We start from the raw sequence: 23,743 nt of genomic DNA on the forward strand, positions 1-23,743 counted from the left end.
CAGGACCTAGGATCAAGGGAGACATTGAAGTGTTTTAGTACAATATCTCTTGACACAATGATGAAAATAATCATGGCCTCTAAACCTTCAAGCTGCATACTGAACCCTATTCCAACTAAACTACTGAAAGAGCCTGCTTCCTGTGCTTGGACCTCCTATGTTGAACATAATAAACGGCTCTCTATCCACCAGATGTGTACCAAACGCACTAAAAGTGGCAGTAATAAAGCCTCTCTTGAAAAAGCCAAACCATGACCCAGAAAATATTAAAAACTATCGGCCTATGTCTCCCATTCCTCTCAAAAAAAATGGAAAAAGATTTTGTGCAGCAACTCACTGCCTTCCTGAAGACAAACAATGTATACGAAACACTTCCGTCTGGTTTTAGACCCCATCATAGCACTGAGACTGCATTTGTGAAGGTGGTAAATTACCTTTTAATGGCATCAGACCGAGGCTCTGCATCTGTCCTCGTGCTCTTAGACCTTAGTGCTGCTTTTGATACCATCGATCACCACATTCTTTTGGAGAGAGTGGAAACCCAAATTGGTCTACACGGACACGTTCTGGCCTGGTTTAGATCTTATCTGTCGGAAAGATATCAGTTTGTCTCTGTGGATGGTTTGTCCTCTGACAAATCAACTGTACATTTCCGTGTTCCTCAAGGTTCTGTTTTAGGACCAATATTGTTTTCACTATATATTTTACCTCTTGGTGATGTCATTCGGAAACATAATGTTAACTTTCACTGCTATGCGGATGACACACAGCTGTACATTTCGATGAAACATGGGGAAGCCCGAAAATTGCCCTCGCTGGAAGCCTGTGTTTCAGACTTAAGGAAGTGGATGGCTGCAAATGTTCTACTTTTAAAGTCGGAAAAAACAGAGATTCTTGTTCTAGGTCCCAAGAAACAAAGAGATCTTCTGTTGAATCTAACAATTAATCTTGATGGTTGTACAATCGCCTCAAATAAAACTGTGAAGGACCTCGGCATTACTCTGGACCCTGATCTCTCTTTTGACGAAGATATCAAGACTGTTTCCTAGGATAGGAGAAAGTAATCCTTCTAACCCCCCCCCCCCTTAAAAGAGTTAGATGCACTATTGTAAAGTGGTTGTTCCACTGGATATCATAAGGTGAATGCATCAATTTGTAAGTCGCTCTGGATAAGAGCGTCTGCTAAATTACTTAAATATAAATGTAAATGTTTCAAGGACAGCTTTTTCCATCCATGTAACATTGCAAATAACGGAAACTTTTTGGCCAAAAATTATGCAGAAAAATGAATCCATGCTTTTGTCACTTCTAGGTTAGACTACTGCAATGCTCTACTTTCCGGCTAACCGGATAAAGCACTAAATAAACTTCAGTTAGAATCTTGACTAGAACCAACATTTTTTATCATATTACCCCTCTCTACACTAGCTTCCTGTTAAGGCAAGGGCTGATTTCAAGGTTTTACTGCTAACCTACAAAGCATTACATGGGCTTGCTCCTACCTATCTTTCCGATTTGGTCCTAACGTACATACCTGCACGTACGCTACGGTAACAGGACGCAGGCCTCCTAACTGTCCCTAGAATTTCTAAGCAAACAGCTGGAGGCAGGGCTTTCTCCTATAGAGCTCAATTTTTATGGAATGGTCTACCTACCCATGTGAGAGACGCAGACTTGGTCTCAACCTTTAAGTCTTTATTGAAGACTCATCTCTTCAGTAGGTCCTATAATTGAGTGTAGTCTGGCCCAGGAGTGTGAAGGTGAACGGAAAGGCACTGGAGCAACGAACCACCCTAACTGTCTCTGCCTGGCCGGTTCCCCTCTCTCCACTGGGATTCTCTGCCTCTAACCCTATTACAGGGGCTGAGTCACTGGCTTACTGGTGCTCTTCCATGCTGTCCCGAGTAGGGGTGCGTCACTTGAGTGGGTTGAGTCACTGACGTGATCTTCCTGTCTGGGTTGGCGCCCCCTCTTGGGTTGTGCCGTGGCGGAGATCTTTGTGGGCTATACTCGGCCTTGTCTCAGGATGGTAAGTTGGTGGTTGAAGATATCCCTCTAGTGGTGCCTGGGGGCTGTGCTTTGGCAAAATGGGTGGGATTATATCCTGCCTGTTTGGCCCTGTCCGGGGGTATCGTCGGATGGGGCCACAGTGTCTCCCGACCCCTCCTGTCTCAGCCTCCAGTATTTATGCTGCAGTAGTTTATGTGTCGGGGGGCTAGGGTCAGTCTGTTATATCTAAAGTATTTCTCCTGTCTTATTCGGTGTCCTGTGTGAATTTAAGTATGCTCTCTCTAATTCTCTCTCTCTTTCTCTCTTTCTTTCTTTCTTTCTTTCTTTCTCTCTCTCTCTCTCGGAGGACCTGAGCCCTAGGACCATGCCTCAGGACTACCTGTCCTGATGACTCCTTGCTGTCACCAGTCCACCTGGCCATGCTGCTGCTCCCGTTTCAACTGTTCTGCCTGCGGCTATGGAACCCTGACCTGTTCACCGGACGTGCTACCTGTCCCAGACCTGCTGTTTTCAACTCTCTAGAGACAGCAGGAGCGGTAGAGATACTCTGAATGATCGGCTGTGAAAAGCTGACATTTACTCCTGAGGTGCTGACCTGTTGCACCCTCTACAGCCATTGTGATTATTATTATTTGACCCTGCTGGTCATCTATGAACATTTGAACATCTTGGCCATGTTCTGTTATAATCTCCACCCGGCACAGCCAGAAGAGGACTGGCCACCCCTCATAGCCTGGTACCTCTCTAGGTTTCTTCCTAGGTTCTGGCCTTTCTAGGGAGTTTTTCCTAGCCACCGTGCTTCTACACCTGCATTGCTTGCTGTTTGGGGTTTTAGGCTGGGTTTCTGTACAGCACTTTGAGATATCAGCTGTTGTAAGAAGGGCTTTATAAATAAATTTGATATGAAATTTGAAATCAGTCAATTGAAATAAATTCATTATGCCCTAATCGGTCGATTTCACATGACTCGGAATACAGATATGCATCTGTTGGTCACAGATACCTTAAAAAAAGGTAGGGGTGTGGATCAGAAAACCAGTCAGTATCTGGTGTGACCACCATTTTCCTCATGCAGAGCGGCACATCTCCTTCGCATAGAGTTGATCAGGCTGTTGATTGTGGCCTGTGGAATTTTGTACCACTGCTCTTCAATGGCTGTGCGAAGATGCTGGATATTGGCGGGAACTGGGACACGCTGTTGTTCATTTCGATCCAGAGCATCCCAAACATGCACAATGGGTGACATGGCTGGTGTGTATGCAGGCCATGGAAGAACTGGGACATTTTCAGCTTCCAGGAATTGTGTACAGACCCTTGCTACGTGGGACGGATGAATTGCACAACAATGGGCCTCAGGATCTTTTCACAGTATCTCTGTGCGTTCAAATTGCCATTGATAAAATGCAATTGTGTTTGTTGTCCGTAGCTTATGCCTGCCCATACCATAACCCCACCGCCACCATGGGGCACTCTGTTCAAAATGTTGACATCAGCAAACCGCTCGCACACACAACGCCATACACGTGGTCTGCGGTTGTGAGGCCGGTTGAACGTACTGACAAATTCTCTAAAAAGATGTTGGAGGCGGCTTATGGGTGAGAAATGAACATAAAATTCTCTTGCAACAGCTCTGGTGGACATTCTTAAGTCAGCATGCCAATTGCATGCTCCCTCAAAACTTGAAACATCTGTGGCATTATGTTGTGTGACAAAACGGCACATTTTAACGTGGCCTATATTGTCCATAGCATAAAGTGCAGCTGTGCAATGATCATGCTGTTTAATCAGCTTCTTAATATGCCACACCTGTCAGGTGGATGGATTATCTTGACAAAAGAGAAATGCTCACTAACAGGGATGTAAACAAATTTGTGCACAAAATTTGAGAGAAATAAGCTTTTGTGAAGACCTTGTGATCATTTGATATGAACGAACCGTGCCCTGAGTATGTTGACAGAATCAAGTCTTTAGACGTTGATGTTATCATTCATTATATTTGTCAAACATGACTGGCGTTTAGCCTATATTTATGTAATTAAAGTCTCCTTGAAGTTTGGTTACATTTTCTGGTGCCTCCCTCATGTCATCATCATTTTGGACATGAGGCTGTAGCCAATATGCATATCACCTACACTCTTACATTTTATTTCTGTATATGAAAAAAGATCGAAAATCATTGGCCTCTCCGATCCAATTCGGATCGCAGTAATTGTTTGATATTGTGATTTTTCTTTTTTACCTGTCTATTTGGACAACTTAAATGTATATAATTTCTATGCTCGTATATCGTTTGTACGGTTCTCGTGTTCTTCTTATTTCTCATTTTTATTTATTGTGTGTTCTTGCTCTACCTTATGCTATTTTTAGTACTATATTGATATTGGTTACTGAATTTTTGGGTTTAGAGATGGCAAGAAATGCATTTCACTGTACTTGTGCATGTAACATTAAAACTTGACACTTACATTCTTCTTGTACAATTATTATTTTTACTTGTTCATGACAAGACGACGAGCATTAATGTTGAGCCCCGGTCGTGGAAATAAATGTGCTGAAAACAAATGTGTGCCCTATTTAAAATAAGATGGAGAACACGCTATGAAGGAAAAATACTGGAGTTTTGGTGAAGGTACAGCCAACAAGCGCAAAAATAATACTGTGATATTGTCAAAACTATACGACTAATGGTAAAAAATCATAGGCCGATACAGTACCAGTCAAAAGTTTAGACACACCTACTTTTCTTCATTGTAGAATAATAGTGAAGACATCAATACGATGAAATAAAACACATGGAATCATGTAGTAACCAAAAAAGTGTTAATCAAATCAAAATATATTTAATATTTGAGATTCTTCAAAGTAGCCACCCTTCAGCTTGATGACAGTGCAAACCTGGTCAAGAACTACAGGAAACATATGATCTCTGTAATTGCAAACAAAGGTTTCTGTACCAAATATTAAGTTCTGCTTTTCTGATGTATCAAATACTTATGTCATGCAATAATATGCAAATGATTTACTTAAAAATCATACAATGTGATTTTCTGGATTTTTGTTTTAGATTCCGTCTCTCACAGTTGAAGTGTACCTATGATAAAAATTACAGACCTCTACATGCTTTGTAAGTAGGAAAACCTGCAAAATCGGCAGTGTATCAAATACTTGTTCTCCCCACTGTATATTTAAAACAAAAGTATTTTACTGGGTGATTTTCACTTTTACTTTAGTTATTTTCTTTTAAGGCATGTTTACTTTTACTCATGTATGACAATTGGGTACTTTTTCCACCACCAGTGAGACGCAGAGTAGGTGTACAGATTGTTTCCCGCCGTGAAGCATGGAGGAGGAGGTGTGATGGTGTGGGGGTGCTTTGGTTGTGACACTGTCTGCAACTGCTTGGCATCCAACGCCAAGTAGCTACAGAGGGTAGTGCAGACAGCCCAGTGCATGACTGGGGCCGGGCCCCCTGCCATCCAGGACCTCAATACCAGGCGGTATCAGAAGAAGATCCTAATTGTCAAAGACTACAGTCATTCAAGTCTTAGACTGTTCTCTCTGCTACCGCACAGCTCGCGGTACCAATGCACCAAGTCTGGAACCAGCAAGACCCTGAACAGATTCTACCCCCAAGCCCTAAGACTGCTAAATAGTTAGTTAAATAATTAACCAAATTGCTACCTGGACTATCTGCATTGACCCATTTTGCACAAACTTCTTTGAGTCATCACTGCTGTTTACTCTCTGTCACTTTATTCCTAGTTAGTTATATGTACAGGTATCTACCTCAATGACCTGTACCCCTGCACATTGACTCGGTATTGGTACCCCTTGTATATAGCCAAGTTATCATTACTAACTGTGTATCTATTATTACTTTTATTATTACGTGTTTAACTTTTCTATTATTTCTATATTTTCTTTCTCTCTGCATTGTTGGGAAGGGCCCATAATTAAGCATTTCACTGTTAGTCCACACCTGTTGTTTACGAAGCATGTGACCAATAAATCACATTTTATTTGATTTGAAAACAAGTGTTTTCTTTTTTTATGTTACAGTAAGCAACAGATACATATACTAAAAATTGCTGAAGATACTATACACAAAAAAGTCAGAAGACTTGTTTCCATTGTGGTCCTATAAGTGCTTTATAAGGAATAGGGTGTAGTTTGGGACTTTAAATATCCTTTCAGGTTGCTTTTCTCCACGTATATTGCAGGACTCATACCAGCCAACAATACTGAAGAAAACAGCTTTCCAATCCAAAGACTGTCGTTTATATGTGTATTTTTGACACCTGTGCCAACCTATTGCACAAAGAGAAAATGAGACAAATACGAATCACTAAGCTAACAGTTCTGTGGGTCTTTAACGGCTTTGGAAAGTCAATAGAATTTGAAGACAAGATGATAACTGTTTTGAATTAGCATAATCATGCTACATTAATTCAGAAATATTTCCATCGAATTTCATTCCGTTTTGAAGGTCATTCAGTATACTTTCGAGTCAGCGTTGCTCACAGATTCCCAGTCAGCACTACAGACATCAACTACAAGTCAGGAAAGAAAGAAATACTTGAAACATATCTAATGCTGTTTGAGACGGTTGCGTTGCACAGTGGCATGACGAATGTGGAAAAGAACAAATTGAATGCCAGTGAGTAAGATGCATTTGTATGTAAAATTGGCGAGACTGTTCAGAGAGCGAGCCAGGCAGACAGCCATGCATGTAATCATCTAGCAAATCCGCTTGTGTCTCACGCACTGCACTGCACAATGATGCGTAGGGCCAGGCCGCTGCTATTGTCTCTGAGCACTGGTCCACATGAATAACCCTGCGTGTATCCACATTAGCACGGGTCACCTCTCATAAGTATCATCTCTGAAGAAACAGCGGCCGCAGCATATTCGGCAAATAACTTTCACTTCCGCCTCTTTCTCCCTCCTGGGTCTCTCAATCATTCTCTCTCCATCTAAAAAAAAAGAATCTCCCTCTCTCTACCTTGGCACACTTTCCATCATTCCACTGGCACCCCCTGTTCTCCATCACTACTCCCCACCCCTTTCTCTCAATACTGTTTCCGCACTTTGCCTCTCCTCCATCTTCTTCCATCTCTATTTGTCTCCCTCTGTGTGCTTCTCTCTCTCTTTCTCCCTCTCCCCCAGTCGTTTTCCCATATATATCTCACTGAAAACATCAGAAACCTCAACAGCAGGGGTGTTGGGGCTCCCCTCTCCACCACCACACAGCGCCACCTCTAAATCGCTGGTCCTCCACCCACACAGCCTCAGTGGTTAATGAGCCGGTTGAGTAAGACAGCAGCTCCGTTCCACATTGATCATGAGGAACCCCCCGCCTCTTACTCCCAGGGAAGCTATTCGTCAAGGTGATCATTTATTTTGTAACACCATATATGGTGAGCCAACCAGGCAGGCTGGGATGCGCTGAACGTGTTTTTTGTTGTCTTAATTTGGTTCGGGTCCTAACAGACTCAATTTCAGGTCTTAAATCGGGGTCACAACATGTGGTACTATGAACACACATAGAGCAATAACTCACTGAGGTTCCACCGGTGAAGAAATACCTTTCAACTTTTTAAGGGGGCGATGGTAGGCCGATTTTACAGTAAGGTTGCCACATTTTCACCACAGGTTCCTTGCTATTCCCTCCTACGCCTGTACAAAGGACCGGCAGCTTTTGTTCCCTGATCTCCTGCTAAGTTAAGATCCTTAGCAGCTACACTGGGAGTGAGTGAAAGCCACACTATTGTTTTGATCATGTTGACACAGAACATCCAATTAAGAGGCTACGGTCTGTGGCAGCTTCCCAAATGGTACCCTATCCCCTACATAGTGGACTACTTTTGTCAAGAGTCCACAGGGAATAGGGTGCCATTTAGGACTTAATCTGTGTCAGTGGCAAGGCCAATACCTGATAGGAGAAGACAGGAGTGCGGGCCGCCAGAGGAGAAGTGACTTCTTCGCGGCATTTCCCCCACCGGTCCCATGCACTCCTTAAGATGTTCCACATCTCCCCTCTCTAATTGGCAGACGGCCTCGGATGCAAGATGATTTAATGGCCTGCGTGTGATTTTTCCTGCCTCAGTCAGCCATTAGCAGGGACATCTGTAGCATGTTGGCTTGGGCACGCCGCTGCGAGTGAAAGCTGAGAGCGACTCTGTCTAATGGAGATGGAAGCAGGTAGCTAACGGTGCTGCAACTCCGACGGTTGCAGTCAGGGTACTTCTTCTTCGAGGTACAGTACCAATCAAAAGTCTGGACACACCTACTGATTCAAGGGTTTTTCAGATTTTTTTCTACATTGTAGAATAATAGTGAATACATCAAAAATATGAAATAACACATATGGAATCATGTAGTAACCAGAAAAGTGTTATACAAATCAAAATATATTTTCTATTTGAGAATCTTCAAAGTAGCCACACTTTGCGTTGATGACAGCTTTGCACACTCTTGGCATTCTCTCAACCAGCTTCATGAGGTAGTCACCTGGAATGCATTTCAATTAACAGGTGTGCCTTGTTAAAAGTTAATTTGTGGAATTTCTGTCCTTCTTAATGCGTTTGAGCCAGTTGTGTTGTAACACGGTAGGGGTGGTATACTGAAGATAGCCCTATTTGGTAAAATACCAACTCCATATTATGGAAAGAACAGCTTAAATAAGCAAAGAGAAACAACAGTCCATCATTACTTTAAGACATGAAGGTCAGTCAATCTCCCGATTCAAGAACTTTGAAAGTTCCTTCAAGTGCAGTTGCAAAAACCATCAAGCGCTATGATGAAACTGGCTCTCATGAGGACCGCCACAAGAAAGGTAGCAGAGTTACCTCTGCTGCAGAGGATAAATTAATTACAGTTAACTGCACCTCAGATTGCAGCCCAAATAAATGCTTCACAGAGTTCAAGTAACAGACACATTTCAACATCTACTGTTCAGAGGAGACTGCGTGAATCAGGCCTTCATGGTTGAATTGCTGCAAAGAAACCACTACTAAAGGACACCAATTAGAAGAAGAGACTTGCTTGGGCCAAGAAACACGAGCAATGGACATTAGAATGGTGAAAATCTGTCCTTTGGTCTGACGAGTCAAAATTTTAGATTTTTGGTTCCAACCGCTGTGTCTTTGTGAGACGCAGTGGTGTAAAGTACTTAAATAAAAACCCTTTAAAGTACTATTTAAGTAGTTTTTGGGGGTATCTGTAATTGATGCAAAGAAACCACTACTAAAGGACACCAATAAGAAGAAGAGACTTGCTTGGGCCAAAAAACACAAGCAAATACAATTTTTATTGGTCACATACACGTGATTAGCAGATGTTGTTGAGGGTGTAGCGAAATGCTTGTGCTTCTAGCTCCGACAGTGCAGTAAATTCTAACAAATGACACAACATGTACCCACTACACACAAATCTAAGTAGGAATTAATTAAGACTACATACATATGGACGAGCAATGTCAGAGCGGAACGGACTAAGGTGCAGTAGAATAGTATAGAATACAGTATATACATATGAGATGAGTTACACAGTATATGCATATGAGATGAGTAATGCAAGATATGTAAACATTTTTAAGTGAATGAGATACTGTGGAATAGTATAGAAACAGTACCGGTATATACATATGAGCTGAGTACTGCAAGATATATGAACATTATTAAGTGACTACGATTCCATAGAATAGTATTGAATACAGTATATACATATGAGCTGAGTACTGCAAGATATATGAACATTATTAAGTGACTACGATTCCATAGAATAGTATAGAATACAGTATATACATATGAGCTGAGTACTGCAAGATATATGAACATTATTAAGTGACTACGATTCCATAGAATAGTATAGAATACAGTATATACATATGAGATGAGTAATGCCAGATATGTAAACATTATTAAAGTGACTTGTCTTCCATTCCTTAAAGTGGCAAGTTGTTTCTAGTCTATAGCCTCTAATGTGCTAGTGATGGCTGTTTAACAGTAAGAAGATAGAAGCTGTTTTTCAGTCTCTCGGTCCCAGCTTTGATGCACCTGTACAGGCCTCGCCTTCTTGATGATAGCGGGGTGAACAGGCAGTGGCTCGGGTGATGGATGTCCTTGACTATCTTTTTGGCCTTCCTGTGACATCGGGTGCTGTAGGTGTCCTGGAGGGCGGGTAGTTTGCCCCCAGTAATGCGTTGGGCAGACCGCACCACCTTCTGCAGAGCCTTGCGGTTGCGTGCGGTGCAAGTTTGTGAGGGTTTTAGGTGACAAGCCAAATTTCTTTAGCCTCCTCAGGTTGAAGAGGCTCTGTTGCGCCTTCTTCGCTACACTGTCTGTGTGGGTGGTCCATTTCAGTTTGTCAGTGATGTGTACACCAAGGAACTTGAAGCTTTCCACCTTCTCCACTGCGGTCCCATCGATGTAGATAGGGGGGTGCACCCTCTAATGTTCCTGAAGTCCACAATCATCTCCTTTGTTTGGTTGACGTTGAGTGAGAGGTTGTTTTCCAGGCACCACATTCCCAGAGCCCTCACCTCCTCCCTATAGGATGTCTTGTCATCATTGGTAATCAAGCCTACTACTGTTGTGTCGTTTGCAAACTTGATGATTGAGTTGGAGGCGTGCTTGGCCACGCAGTCATGGGTGAACAGGGAGTACAGGAGGGGGCTGTGCATGCACCCTTATGGGGCCCCAGTGTTGAGGAACAGCGGAGTGGAGACAATGTTTCCTACCTTCACCACCTGGGGGTGGTCCGTCAGGAAGTCCAGGACCCAGTTGCACAGGGTGGGGTTCAGACCCAGGGCTTCAAGCTTAATGATGAGCTTGAAGGGTACTATGGTGTTGAATGCTGAGCTATAGTCAATAAACAGCATTCTTACATAGGTATTCCTCTTGTCTAGATGGGATAGGGCAGTGTGCAGAGTGATGGCGATTGCATCGTCTGTGGATCTATTGGGGCAAATTGAAGTGGGTCTAGGATGGCAGGTAAGGTAGAGGTGATATGGGCCTTGACTAGTCTCTCAAAGCACTTCATGATGACAGAGGTGAGTGCTACGGGGTGATAGTCATTAAGTTCAGTTACCTTTACCTTCTTGGGTACAGGAACAATGGTGGCCATCTTGAAGCATGTGGGGACAGCCGACTGGGATAGGGAGATTGAATATGTCCGTAAACACACCAGTCAGCTGGTCTGCGCATGCTCTGAGGATTGTGGCAAGGGATGCTGTCTGGGCCGGCAGCCTTCAGAGGGTTAACACATTTAAATGTTTTACTCATGTCCGCCACAGAGAAGGAGAGCCCACAGTCCTTGGTAGCGGGCCGCGTCGGTGGCACTGTGTTATCCTCAAAGCGTGCGAAGAATGTGTTTTGCCTGTCCGGAAGCAAGACGTCGGTCTCGGTGACGTGGCTGGTTTTCCTTTTGTAGTCCGTGATTATCTGTAGTCCCTGCCACATACGTCTTGTGTCTGAGCCGTTTAGCTTGTTTGATTGCCTTGCGGAGTGAATAACTACACTGTTTATATTCTTCCATGTTCCCAGTCGCCTTGCCATGGTTAAATGCAGTGGTTCGCGCTTTCAGTTTCGCGCAAATGCTACCGTCTATCCACGGTTACTGATTAGGGATGTAAGAATATTTTGGAGATGAATACACAACGCAGAGGACGAGAAGTCAATAGAGTATTAACGGTCAGTAGGGAATGATCAATGGAAATAGTGTTTTTTCCAAAACAATATTCCATTAGCAAGGAAGCTATGGATGCTACTAAAGTAGTGATTAAAGATTCTGCTGACATGCTGCTCACACTCTTTTGACAATGAATGGAGCTGCACAGGTCACAGCTGCTCATTGGAGCAAATGGTCAGCTGTGTTGGAGGCTCCTAACATCATCATAGCATGTAATCCAGCTACTCTGATGCTTCCTCCAGATACCACATTACTTGAACATGACTGTTGTGAGTTGGTTTTGGATCAGCTCTCTGATGGGTTTACTAAGAGTCATCTGTTGGAAAACCCTGAGGTTATCTCATACACAGACGGTTCAAGCATTGCGGAGGAGTGTGTGAGGAAGGCACGCTGGGCAGTTACTACAATACTTCAATAGTAGGGGAAGCAGACAGACAAGTAAAAGAGGCGTGGGGAATAACTCCCGAGGTGGGACATGACGTAGTACCAGGACAGTGGGTGATGGTAAAAAAATATATACAACAGACACATTAAATGCCAAAGTGGGAAGGTCTTTATTAAGTTTTGCTCATAATGAGGTCAGCAGTGAACGTCCAGGGAAAATCACGATGGATACATGTCACTCATTGCAAGGTTGTCCATTTTGATGGCCTGGAGAATAAAGAACTGATTGATGAGCAATCGGGGGTCAATCTCGGGTGAAGAAGCATGGTAAGATGATCAGAACCTGATAAGCTTCTATGTTGTACACCGCAGTCAACATATTAGGGATATCTAGGTGAAATGTCCAACGTTTTCCTGAAAATCACAAAAAAATCTATGTGAAATATTCATTTCTCTTGAAACCAGGACATGTTACTTTCACTTTTTTGATTCCTTCGTTACAGGTTATGAGAATCTACCATCTGAAGCTGAAGCTATTTTCTTTGACCCAAGGACTGTACTTGAAATTATATAAGATCACCGGTGAAGTTGTCATTAGAGACGTCCTTATCAACCAGTGGAACGGAAGAAGAATTCCTCACTACCGGCAGACTGTCAGAACATAATTTCTAATAGTTATCTATGTGGGACTGATACCAGTGTGGAAGAGCTGGTCACGTTCAAAGGACTTGGTGAATGATTACCTTGCCAATAGGACGATTGAATATTATTGTCTTGTAGACAATTCTTTTTTTTGTGAGTTTCCTCCTAATACAGGATGTGGTAGGAATCGTAAGGGACATCATCATTACACCTGTTAATACTTATTTTCTATAACTTTGTTTGAAATCTATTTCTTATTGCAACAGCAAGTAAAATATGCCCTTTGTGTTTTATAGAAATGCAAGGTGTTTAATGTGAATCATTTTATGCTTACTGCTAATGTTTTTTATACTTTCTATTTTTTCATGCTTTCTATTGTTTTCTAAAAATACATTTTAAGTATATTTATTTTTTAAATGGTCTAGGGGGGAGTGTAAGAATGTTTTGAAGATAAAAACACAACGCAGAGGACAAGAAGTCAATAGTGTACTAACGGTCAATAGGGAATGATCAATGGAAATAGTGTTTTTTCTGTAATAAGGGATTAATGATCAATGGGTCAGAGACATGGGAGGAATTTCATTCCGGCACTCAAAGCTATATGGCAAGTTCTCATTGGTCCAAATTGTTAATACATTGAACCTGAAATCGGATACTTCTTATTTGGCCTTTGGCCCAGTTTTATTTCAAGGAATACTAATTGGTCAACCACAGGCTAGGGCTGGGTTATAAAGTACATCTGTCCCTTTGTTCTGTGGAGAGAATCACAGGAGAGAATCACTGAAGAGAATCACTGAGGATAGGGGAGAATGAACATCTGACTCTCAGCATAATAGCTCCTCTTTGAATAAAACTATTTTTCTCCCTCTGATTTGCTTTGAGGTCTGTGTTATTGAAGAGTAACATCAACTGCTAACAGGGTAGATTTTAATAGTCACAGTGGGTACTACATCTCCTATACACTTCCTTATAAACTCAGTCACCGTATCCATGTATGCATCTAGATTATTTTCGCAAGCTACCCGGAACAGGTCCCAGTCCACGTGATCAAAACAATCCTGAAGTGTGGATTCCGATTGGTCAGACCAGCGTTGAATACTTTGAAGCACGAGTACCTCCTGTTTGAGTTTCTGCCTATAGGACAGGAGGAGCAAGATGGAGTCATGGTCAGATTTGCTGAAAGGACAGTGGAGGAGGGCCTTGTAAGCATTCCGGAAGTTTGGACATTAGACCAGTGGAAATCTGTCCTTTGGTCTGATGAGTCCAAATTTGAGATTTATGGTTCCATCCGCCATGTCTTTGTGAGACACAAAGTGGATGAACGGATTATCTCTGCATGTGTGGTTCCCACCGTGAAGCATGGAGGAGGAGGTGTGATGGTGTGGGGGTGCTTTGCTGGTGACACTGTCAGTGATTTATTTAGAATTCATGGCACACTTAACCAGCATGGCAACCATAGCATTCTGCAGCGATACGCCATCCCATCTGGTTTGCACTTAGTGGGACTATCATTTGTTTTTCAACAGGACAATGACCCAAAACACACCTGATGAGGGCTATTTGACCAAGGAGAGGGATAGAGTACTGCATTAGATAACCTGGCCTCCACAATCACCCGATCTCAACCCAATTGAGATAGTTTGGGATGAGCTGGTTGAGAGAATGCCAAGATTGTGCAAAGCTGTCATCAAGGTAAAGGGTGGCTACTTTGAAGATTCTCAAATATAAAATATATTTTGATTTGTTTAACACTTTTTTGGTTACTACATGATTCCATATGTGTTATTTCATAGTTTTGATGTCTTCACTATTATTCTTCAATGTAGAAAATAGTTTAAAATAAAGAAAAACCCTTGAATGTGAAGGTGTGTCCAAACTTTTGACTGGTATTGTATATATCCCAATTCCCCAGGGCAGTGATTGGGGACATTGCTCTGTGTAGGGTGCCGTCTTTCGGATGGGACGTTAAACAGGTGTCTTGCCTCTTTGTTGACAATAAAGATACCATGGCACTTATTGTAAGAGTAGAGGGGTAAACCCATATCCTTGCTAAATGATGACCATCATGACCACCTAATCAACCCCAGCTTCCAATTGGCTCATTCATCCCCCCTCCTCTCCCCTGTAACTATTCCCCAGGTCTTCGCTGTAAATGAGAATGTATCTTCAGTCAGCTTACCTGGTAAAATAAGAGGTAAATGTGAATTTTTCATCAGAATAAAACCCGTAGCAAGCTGTTTTCATGGCCTTAGCACAAACAGCTTGGTTTTCATGTGATCCCATTTTTCACAGCTGGATTTCTTTCTGTAGCCATCTGGGCTGAATGCTTCGCTCAAGGGTACAACCAACAGCGAGGCCTCATCACCCAGAGTTCAGCCCTGAAAACCCCTGGTCCCTTGCCCTCTGCCCTGGCCTCGGCTCCTCCCTGTTCCCCCTGAGGTAGTATCTAATTCTGAGGTGGGTAAGTGAGGCCTGCAGCAGGACGTGGGACAGCGGGATGCATCCCAAATACCACCTTAATCCCTATATAGTGCACAACTTTTGACCAGGGCCCATAGTGCTTTGTTTACAACTAGTGTACTATATAAGGAACAGGGTGCCATTTGAGATGAACCAACGATGCTGAAGTGGCCTAAAGCCTACGGCCTATAAGGCTTGATCGCTTATCAGTATTCCTGCCATAGCCTCTGTGGATTTGTCTGCTACCTGCAAACTGGGTCAATTTTTGCATTATTTTACAGATTCTTATCTCAATGTGGAGGAGGGGATTTTTTTTAACAAACACACACATCGCCCCCACACAGATACACGTATTATCATTGGAATATATTAAAATGAAAATATATTCATATAAGTGTTATATTAAGGTGCTGATGTGCCAAGACCTGATGAATGATTATCCCGTACAATGCCTGGGCGTACTGCTCACGCTGTGCAAGTCACAGAACACACACCAAATGAATAATTAACAATGATAGATAATACGAATACAGAATGTGACACGCACAAACCTGCAAAACCCTCACAACACTTTGAACATGGGCTGGTACTGCTAATGATTCTCTTTTAATATGCCTCCTCTATTGAGATTCAAACTGACATGCATAATTGCTATCGCAACCAGGGCTAGTTGGAATTTGACTAGGTGTTCGTTTGCACTGTTGGTTGGGTACACCAGAGGTGATTGAGATACCTTGAGTATCTCAAGCCTCACATGCCTAGAACTCAAGCCTCACATACCCAGACTGAGTTATATGAAATACTTCAGAATTATCATTCAGATGCATTCAAACTATTGCATAGACGTAATTATCTTTGATATTATCTTTCCATCTGAGTATATGTCCCAAATGGCGCCCTATTCCCTATATATAGTGTACTTTTCACCAGAGCCCTATGGGCCCTGGTCAAAAGTAGTGCACTATAAAGGGAATAGGGTGCAATTTGGGACTACACCTGGGTTTTGGAGGTGAATGAGGAAACAAGAGCAGATGGGGGGGAGGTAATGAGATGCACACAACAACAAAAAAGAAATTGATGGGGACAGGCTGGCCATGAGAGAGTAGAAAAATAAGGGAAAGAGGGAGGTAAATAACCAAGTATGAGCTAGAGAGAGGAGATACAGGAGATAGGCCAGTGTCTGAGGTGAATATAAATGGACAAAATGAAAAGGTGGAAAACAGATAGAAAGAGAAAAATAGGGGAGAGGGAGAGGGAGAGAGAGAAAGTGAGCAACAGAGGGGTGAGGGGAGAAGATAAAAGAATGTGAGAAAGATGGATAACTAATGAGAGGACAAAGGCACCAGATACCCCATCGATCTGTGCTGCAGAGGTATTGAGTTAGAGGTCTGGAGATGTTTACCTACAGTATAGTTACCTACTGTAGTAAGATTGTTATGACCAAGGAGAGATAGAAGAAGAATAGGAAGAGAGGGGCAGGTTTCTGGGGTGGTGTGTGTGTGTGTGTGTGTGTGTGTGTGTGTGTGTGTGTGTGTGTGTGTGTGTGTGTGTGTGTGTGTGTGTGTGTGTGTGTGTGTGTGTGTGTGTGCGTGCGTGCGTGCGTGCGTGCGTGCGTGCGTGCGTGCACGTGCGTGTGCGTGTTTTGTGTGTGTTTTGTGCGCGCGTGTTTGTTTGTGCATGTGTGTGGGGGGGAGGGGGGGGGGCATAGACGGAGTGTGGGTTTCAAGTTTGGGGAAGCAAACTTTCACCATAGAAATTCACCTTTACCACAACGCATTCCATGCATCCTCACATTTGCAGACTTACGTCAGATAGCCCACTCTTCCTATTTGTGAGGATTAGATTGTCTCGTCATAATTTAGGCTAATAATATAACTCAATCACTGTTCGCAAATAAAATAAATTCAACGCAGTGCATAGTGGCGTAGAGTAGGCTAAACTACAGGCTATATCAGATAGCCGTTTGTTTCTTTGCAGGGAAAAATGTGGCCTTTAATAAACATATTTCATTTAATTCTACTACACTTCATATTACTGGAGATATTAGCAGAATCTTTTTGAAATATGACAAAAATGACAGGTGAGCCAGATCAATAAAAACAAGGTTTTCTTCAACCATCTAATAGGCCTAAGGAAAAAAGAGAGACGCAAATACAATATGACGTCCATCTAACCCGGAGGGGTAAATGATTGTTCAAGAACTAACTTTCAAGTGTCCTCGACCCAATAATAAAGACAGTGAATACGCACACTCACCTGGGATTAATGCTGAGCGATTAACCCGAAATGTCGGTTATTTTTCATTTTTTTTAAACAACCAATTGACAAGACGTTAGTTCAATTATTCGAATACCATTTTGTACATTTTTTCTTCTTCTGTGATCTCGATGTGCAGTTTCGGTGGAGATAAATCAGATCAAGCCTGAACTGTGTTATGTTGTAGTTTCAAACAGACAAATATTCTACATATTTTAGCACTGAAAACATGGTAATTAACTACAATGACCATAATCCATTGCGCGCCCACTTACCTTAGTCCAGTCTGACTTGGAATTAAATAATGAAGTAATCAAATAAAACAAATATTTTATTAAAGTAATGTGAATAAATGATAGTTAAATAAGTGATATGCAGTAATGAGCGGTCACTACCATCAGGGGACTTCTATTAATTGTATTAATTGTTACAGCATTCAACCCACATAATGCATAGTGCATTTAATGTCTAAAAAAACTGCGAAACCGACATTTTTTCATAAGCTAACCGAAAACGAACCCACCTCAAAAAGCACAAATCGCTCAGCACTACCGGGGATATGGCTGATACTCTCTGCTGGTGCCAATAAGATAGGCAGGTGTTCGCTCAATTAAATTGAGCATTTTGATAACTAAAGACAGATTAGAGTCTTTCCACTGTCTTCAATTTACAGTAATAGCCATTTGCTTTCCAAACTATGTTTTTCTGCGATTGTATTTAGAAATACCGCAAAATGCTTGGCTGGGTCTCTCTGCTTTTCATTGACAGTTGCAACTCAAGTATCATCTATTTGGTAATTGCCGTGCCCGCTGCCCAAAATGCGGGCCCTTTCGACTGTAGGCTGTGTGATTTAAAACAACCCACAGCGTTTTTTCTTCAAAAAACTAATGATCCTCTGTGGCCAAATCATGCTTTCTGGTGTAGTAGCCTATTTTGAATGATTTTATTTTGTTTTATGTATAGACATTAGGATAATTAGGCTACATAATTTTGGCAACTTAATTCAATATGAAATAGCTTTCCCCAGCCTTATGGATGCACCACCTATGGGGGGGGACAAAGAAAGCAGACAACATCCGAATGGATTGCAGTCAGATGGAAAGGATTGAGTGTTTGTGAGAGAGTGAGAGAGGGGGGGGGGGTCATAGATGACAGATATGAGTCATTGTGGAGTAAGAGATGGACAGTGACAACTGAGTTGGCCACATTAATTAAATATTCATATAGAACACCAGGTACCTGCTTACATGGTGGATAGGGACATTAAGGCAACACAATTGCCTGGTATTGGCTATTGTGTGTGCGTGTGTGTGTATGTGTGTGTGTGTGTGTGTGTGTGTGTGTGTGTGTGTGTGTGTGTGTGTGTGTGTGTGTGTGTGTGTGTGTGTGTGTGTGTGTGTGTGTGTTATTGGAAATGAATACAGCATTCATCACACACTTAACAATGATTTATACATACATTCACCTGTAAATTCTCTAAAAAAGTAACATTTAGTTAGGGGATGATCAATTCCTCATACTGACATCTGTCGTCGGTTTAGGTCCATAGCAACAAAGAAAACAAAGATAATAGTGTACTGTATTACACTTGAAGCCTACTTACTGTAAATTTGAGCTGTTCCAATAGACGGCATGTCGGTCGTTGGCTCGCGTCAGGTGCAAGTGTGTAAAGGCGAGCGCTATTAGACAGAGAGAAACCGTTGCGAGAGCCATAATCCCACTGTTCCTCGTTCTTTTTAGGCTACCTTCTTCGCTCTCAGTTTCCGCCGTCCCAAACAGTGGGTCTCTCACAACATCCCAGCGGTCAAAACAACGCAGTTGAATAGTTTCCAGCAACCTTTGGGAAGGACAAATATGCGTACTTGGCTTGGTTTACGTGTTTTTCAATTCTAATTCCATTGCGCGAAGAATACCATTTGGGCATTCTCCCCAATCCTATTTGTGCTTACTTTGGCTGCTGCGCACGTTGAAGTCACCGTGCTTTGAGTAGGCTATTACTTTTATGTTCCCTATTCCTCTCCACTGACCGAAAACAGTAGTGTAATAAGAATAAGTGATAAGGCAAATTAGACTGCCACAACTGACAACTGTAGTCCCATGTTGAGCCGAGAAGACGCTGCAATTCTCCTCAACATATCTCAATACTATATTTTCGTCTTGGTTGGTCAAGCACAGCTGGCATTGAAGTTTTTCAAAATGTGTTCACATTATTCTTCTGTTGGTATTGGGTTCCCGTTTCGTTTCGACGGTAGTCTACTTCGTCATTTTAAATTAGCCTCAGCTCAGACTGTCAGTCGAGACTTTGAGGTGCCTACCTTGCCTTGCTACCCAGACTCCTTGCTCCAGCCAAACGCCACGCCCACGGACGTTAGTTTATTCTCCGCAATGAAAGTATATACGTAAAGTATGCAGCCAAAGACAGAGCAGCGGAAGAATTTAGTGGCTAGTTTCTATCTGCCGCCGCTTCCAAACCACCCACGCACTGCGCGCCAGTTTCCTACAATCCCGCCCTCTGATGGACAAGATGCGCTCACTCTGCCCAACCCCGCCACCACTGTGTGTGTGTGTGTGTGTGTGTGATGCGCACGTCTGCGTGTGTTTAATTTCCAAAATTCAGAGAGATTTTAATTAACCTGTTTAATTTCGATGGTGGGTTTAAACACTATTAATTTCACTGTTTTAGGCATTACTGTGTTTGATTAACTATGCAAATTCTATAGGCCTATTATAACGGTTATTATCATATCTTGGGTGTAATTTTCATAAGTGGTTTTGGTGATGTGATCTGGGATTTAAGTCTCCCTAATGTGAGTTTCTATAATCTGTCATTGGGAATACTAAATGCTTTGCATCTTGTGATTAGTTCTCACTAAAGTTCAAATTCATTGGAGAAAATGCTATATATATTCTTCCAAAACCACAGTAGGTCTACAGCCCTACTCTCTCCTCCTCGCACCCCTTCTTTCATGCACACACGCTCTCACACACACTCTGACACACACACTCTAACACAAACACTCTAACACACACACACACACACACACACACACACACACACACACACACACACACACACACACACACACACACACACACACACACACACACACACACACACACACACACACACATACAGACACAGTCTATTTTGATCTCGATTCCCTTCACTCACTCTCTCCCTCTGTTGTTTTTGTCAGTGATGACCCCTCTTTTGAATGCCTTCCAGGCATGTTGCCTTGGTGACAGGGAAAGGGGGATGAAAGAGAAAGAGAGAGTAGCCTACCAACACTTTCCCCCAACTCTCCCTTTCCTCTGCCTGTTCTTACTATGCCAGATCCCTTGCTACTAGCATTTGTCACCCCTTTGTCACCGCTCACTCAAGAGGAATGCATTGCGTCTCCATGGCATATCCCAGCCATCTCTTCACAAACCCTCTCTTTTTTATAACCTACAACTCATACTGAAAACACTCTCAATTGAAGATCAGAAAATATTGAGATTGACATGTTTAATATTCACATATTCCTATTTGAGTAATAGGAACCACATAGTAGGCCTTATGCGTGTGTATGGGAAGGGTTGGCCTATGTATGAGTGTTAGACTGTGAGTGTCTCAATATGGGCTTTGTACAAACATAGTACGTGAGAGGGAAGCATGGTCTAGTGGATTGCTTCATGTCATCAATAATCAAATGTGTTTAAATTTGATGTTTTGGGACGTGTTGCGGATGTGTACTCTTTTGCCGTTGCTGGGCACTGCATGGTAAACATGTGTAGCCTTACACTATAGGGAAGGTACCTTGTTTACTCTACATGCACAGTGATTCATTCATGATTGTTACCGGTATGGACATATTGATTATTTAGATCATATATTATCATCAATCTACCTCTTTGTCTTCATATATCCTTGTTTTCCTGATAATGATTTACTAACAGAATTCATTAACAGAGAAATATTTTTGATAAATGTTCTGCTCTGTTTCTCTTCGGCGTCATACATTTTCTGCTGTTTTTTTTTTACCACTCTTCTTTTCTCTCTTTGTTTCTTTCATTTCTTATCTCACTTAATAATAATCACATTTGAAATTCAAACACCAAAGACCTACTTTGAATGAAGTGTTCAGATAATTCTGGGTATGAGAATGATCCCAAATAAACACATTTAGTGAGTGTAACCAACCATTATTAATAAGAAAAACAACAATATTTGGTCACGAAGAAACACCTAACAATGATGTGTACAGTTTCAATTCTTGCCATCTATGTCCCTGTCCCTCTCCCCATGTTCAGCGTTGTGTTAGTAAACCACAATGGCATGACCATCACACCCACCTCCCAAGTCTTCCCTGTCCTCTCCCTTTCTCACCCCTACTGCCCGACATGAATTTTCAATTCCTCTGTTTACCTAACCCCACTGTGCCAAAAACAAGTGAGATGGCGAGAGAGACCAAGTGAGAGCCTAGGAGACTATGGTGAGAAAGAAAGAGAGAGAGAGAGAAATTGAAAAAAGAGAAAGTTTAGGGAGGGGGAGAGAAAAAGACGAAGGACACTATAGCGTGTCTGTTATGGTTATTGGCGATCAGGAGGATGGCAGGTCTGAACTCCAGGTGGGCCTTACTGATGTGTGTACCCTTGAGCGTGGTACTTAACCTGATTCGCTCCAGCAAGTACCCAGCTGTACAAATGGCTAATGAGATCGGGAAGATATAGGCCCGGGATAATGGCATCTGCCAAGCAATCAAGAACAATGTTCTGCAATGTCAGGACATGATGAAAAGTGAGAGAGAGAAAGTTAACGAGTGGATAAGAGGTGAACCTTCGGGGAATGAGCTGGGTACTGGTAAATGATCGTGGCGACTGAAAAGGAGGGGAGAATGGAGATGGGGGCGTGCTGTATCTATTAAGAGTGATGACAGACATCATAACAGGTGTGAGACACATGTACAGTAGGCAGGGTTGGGATGTAACGGATTGCATGTAACACTTCTGTTTTCTCAATGACATTCAAATCAGCACTGAAAACAGGCACAAGTTTAAATTTGTTCAACATGGGCGAGTCTGACCACAAGTCAGAGACCACTATGATGACACACCAAATGTGTTTGATGGATCGCGGGAAAAGAACCTGAATAGGCTATTGTAGGCTTTTGTAGGCTACAGTCCAAGCTATAGTGAGCACCATAATTAATTGGACAGTGACCATTTTTTTTGTTATTTTGGTCCTGTACTCTAGCACCTGGAGTTTGAAAGGATACAATGACAATAACGGTGAAGTGCAGACTGTCAGCTTTAATTTTAGGGTATTTTCATACATATCGGAGGAACCGTTAAGAAATTATAGAAGATTTTGTACATAGCCCCCTCCATTTTCGGGCATCAAAAAACATTGGACAGTTTAACATAATGTAGAATAAAGTAATCATTGTTAATATTTGGTCGCATATCCTTTGCATGCAATGACTGCTTGAAGTCTGCGATGCATCGACATCACCAGACGCTGAGTATCTTCCCTGGTGATGCTCTGCCAGGCCTGTACTGCAGCCATCTTCAGTTCCTGCTTGTTTCGGGGATTTATTGCCTTCAGTCTCCTCTTCAGCATGTAAAATACATGTTCAATGGGATTCAGATCCGGTGATTGACTCGGCCAGTCAAGGATTTTCCACTTTTTGGCCATCAAAAACCCATTCGTTGCTCTAGCAGTATGTTGAGGATCATTGTCTTGTTGCATGATGAAGTGCCGTCCAATGAGTTTGGAGGCATTTGGTTTTATCTGAGCAGATAAATATTTCATTGTTCTACTTCTGTCTGCAGTCACATCATCGATGAAGACAAGTGAGCCTGTTCCACTGGCAGCCATACAGGCCCAAGCCATAACACCCCCTCCACCATGTTTCACTGGCAGCCATACAGGCCCAAGCCATAACACCCCCTCCACCATGTTTCACTGGCAGCCATACAGGCCCAAGCCATAACACCCCCTCCACCATGTTTCACTGGCAGCCATACAGGCCCAAGCCATAACACCCCCTCCACCATGTTTCACTGGCAGCCATACAGGCCCAAGCCATAACACCCCCTCCACCATGTTTCACGGATGAGGTGGTATGCTTTGGATCATGGGCATGTCTATTTTTCTCTCCAAACATTTCTATTTCCATCACTCTGGTACATGTTAATCTTTGTCTCATCTGTCCACAATACTTTTTTTTCAAGAACTCTTGGGGCTCTTTTGGGTGCTTTTTAGCAAACTGTAATCTCGCCTTTCTGTTCTTCAGGCTTATCAGTGGTTTGCATCTTG

At 42.5% G+C, this 23,743-nt stretch overlaps 1 protein-coding gene across 2 annotated transcripts in view; it reads right to left on the reverse strand.

The window, feature by feature from the left end:
• The window catches only part of LOC139554418 (ephrin-A3-like), a 94,142-nt gene extending 74,176 nt beyond the window's left edge, over window positions 1-19,966 (reverse strand). Inside the window, exons 1-2 of one of the 2 annotated variants that reach the window (XM_071367177.1) lie at window positions 19,392-19,966; window positions 19,046-19,279 (exon numbers count right to left, since the gene is read on the reverse strand). In XM_071367177.1, coding sequence (XP_071223278.1) covers window positions 19,046-19,155 — 110 coding nt within the window. In that variant the 5' untranslated portion in view covers window positions 19,156-19,279; window positions 19,392-19,966. Of the gene's footprint in view, window positions 1-19,045 lie in introns of both variants that reach the window. The other variant, XM_071367176.1, reaches the window with a different exon arrangement.
• Between the last annotated feature and the right edge of the window lie 3,777 nt (window positions 19,967-23,743).

Source organism: Salvelinus alpinus, chromosome 26 (genome assembly GCF_045679555.1).
Source record: "Salvelinus alpinus chromosome 26, SLU_Salpinus.1, whole genome shotgun sequence".
Lineage (NCBI taxonomy): Eukaryota > Metazoa > Chordata > Actinopteri > Salmoniformes > Salmonidae > Salvelinus > Salvelinus alpinus.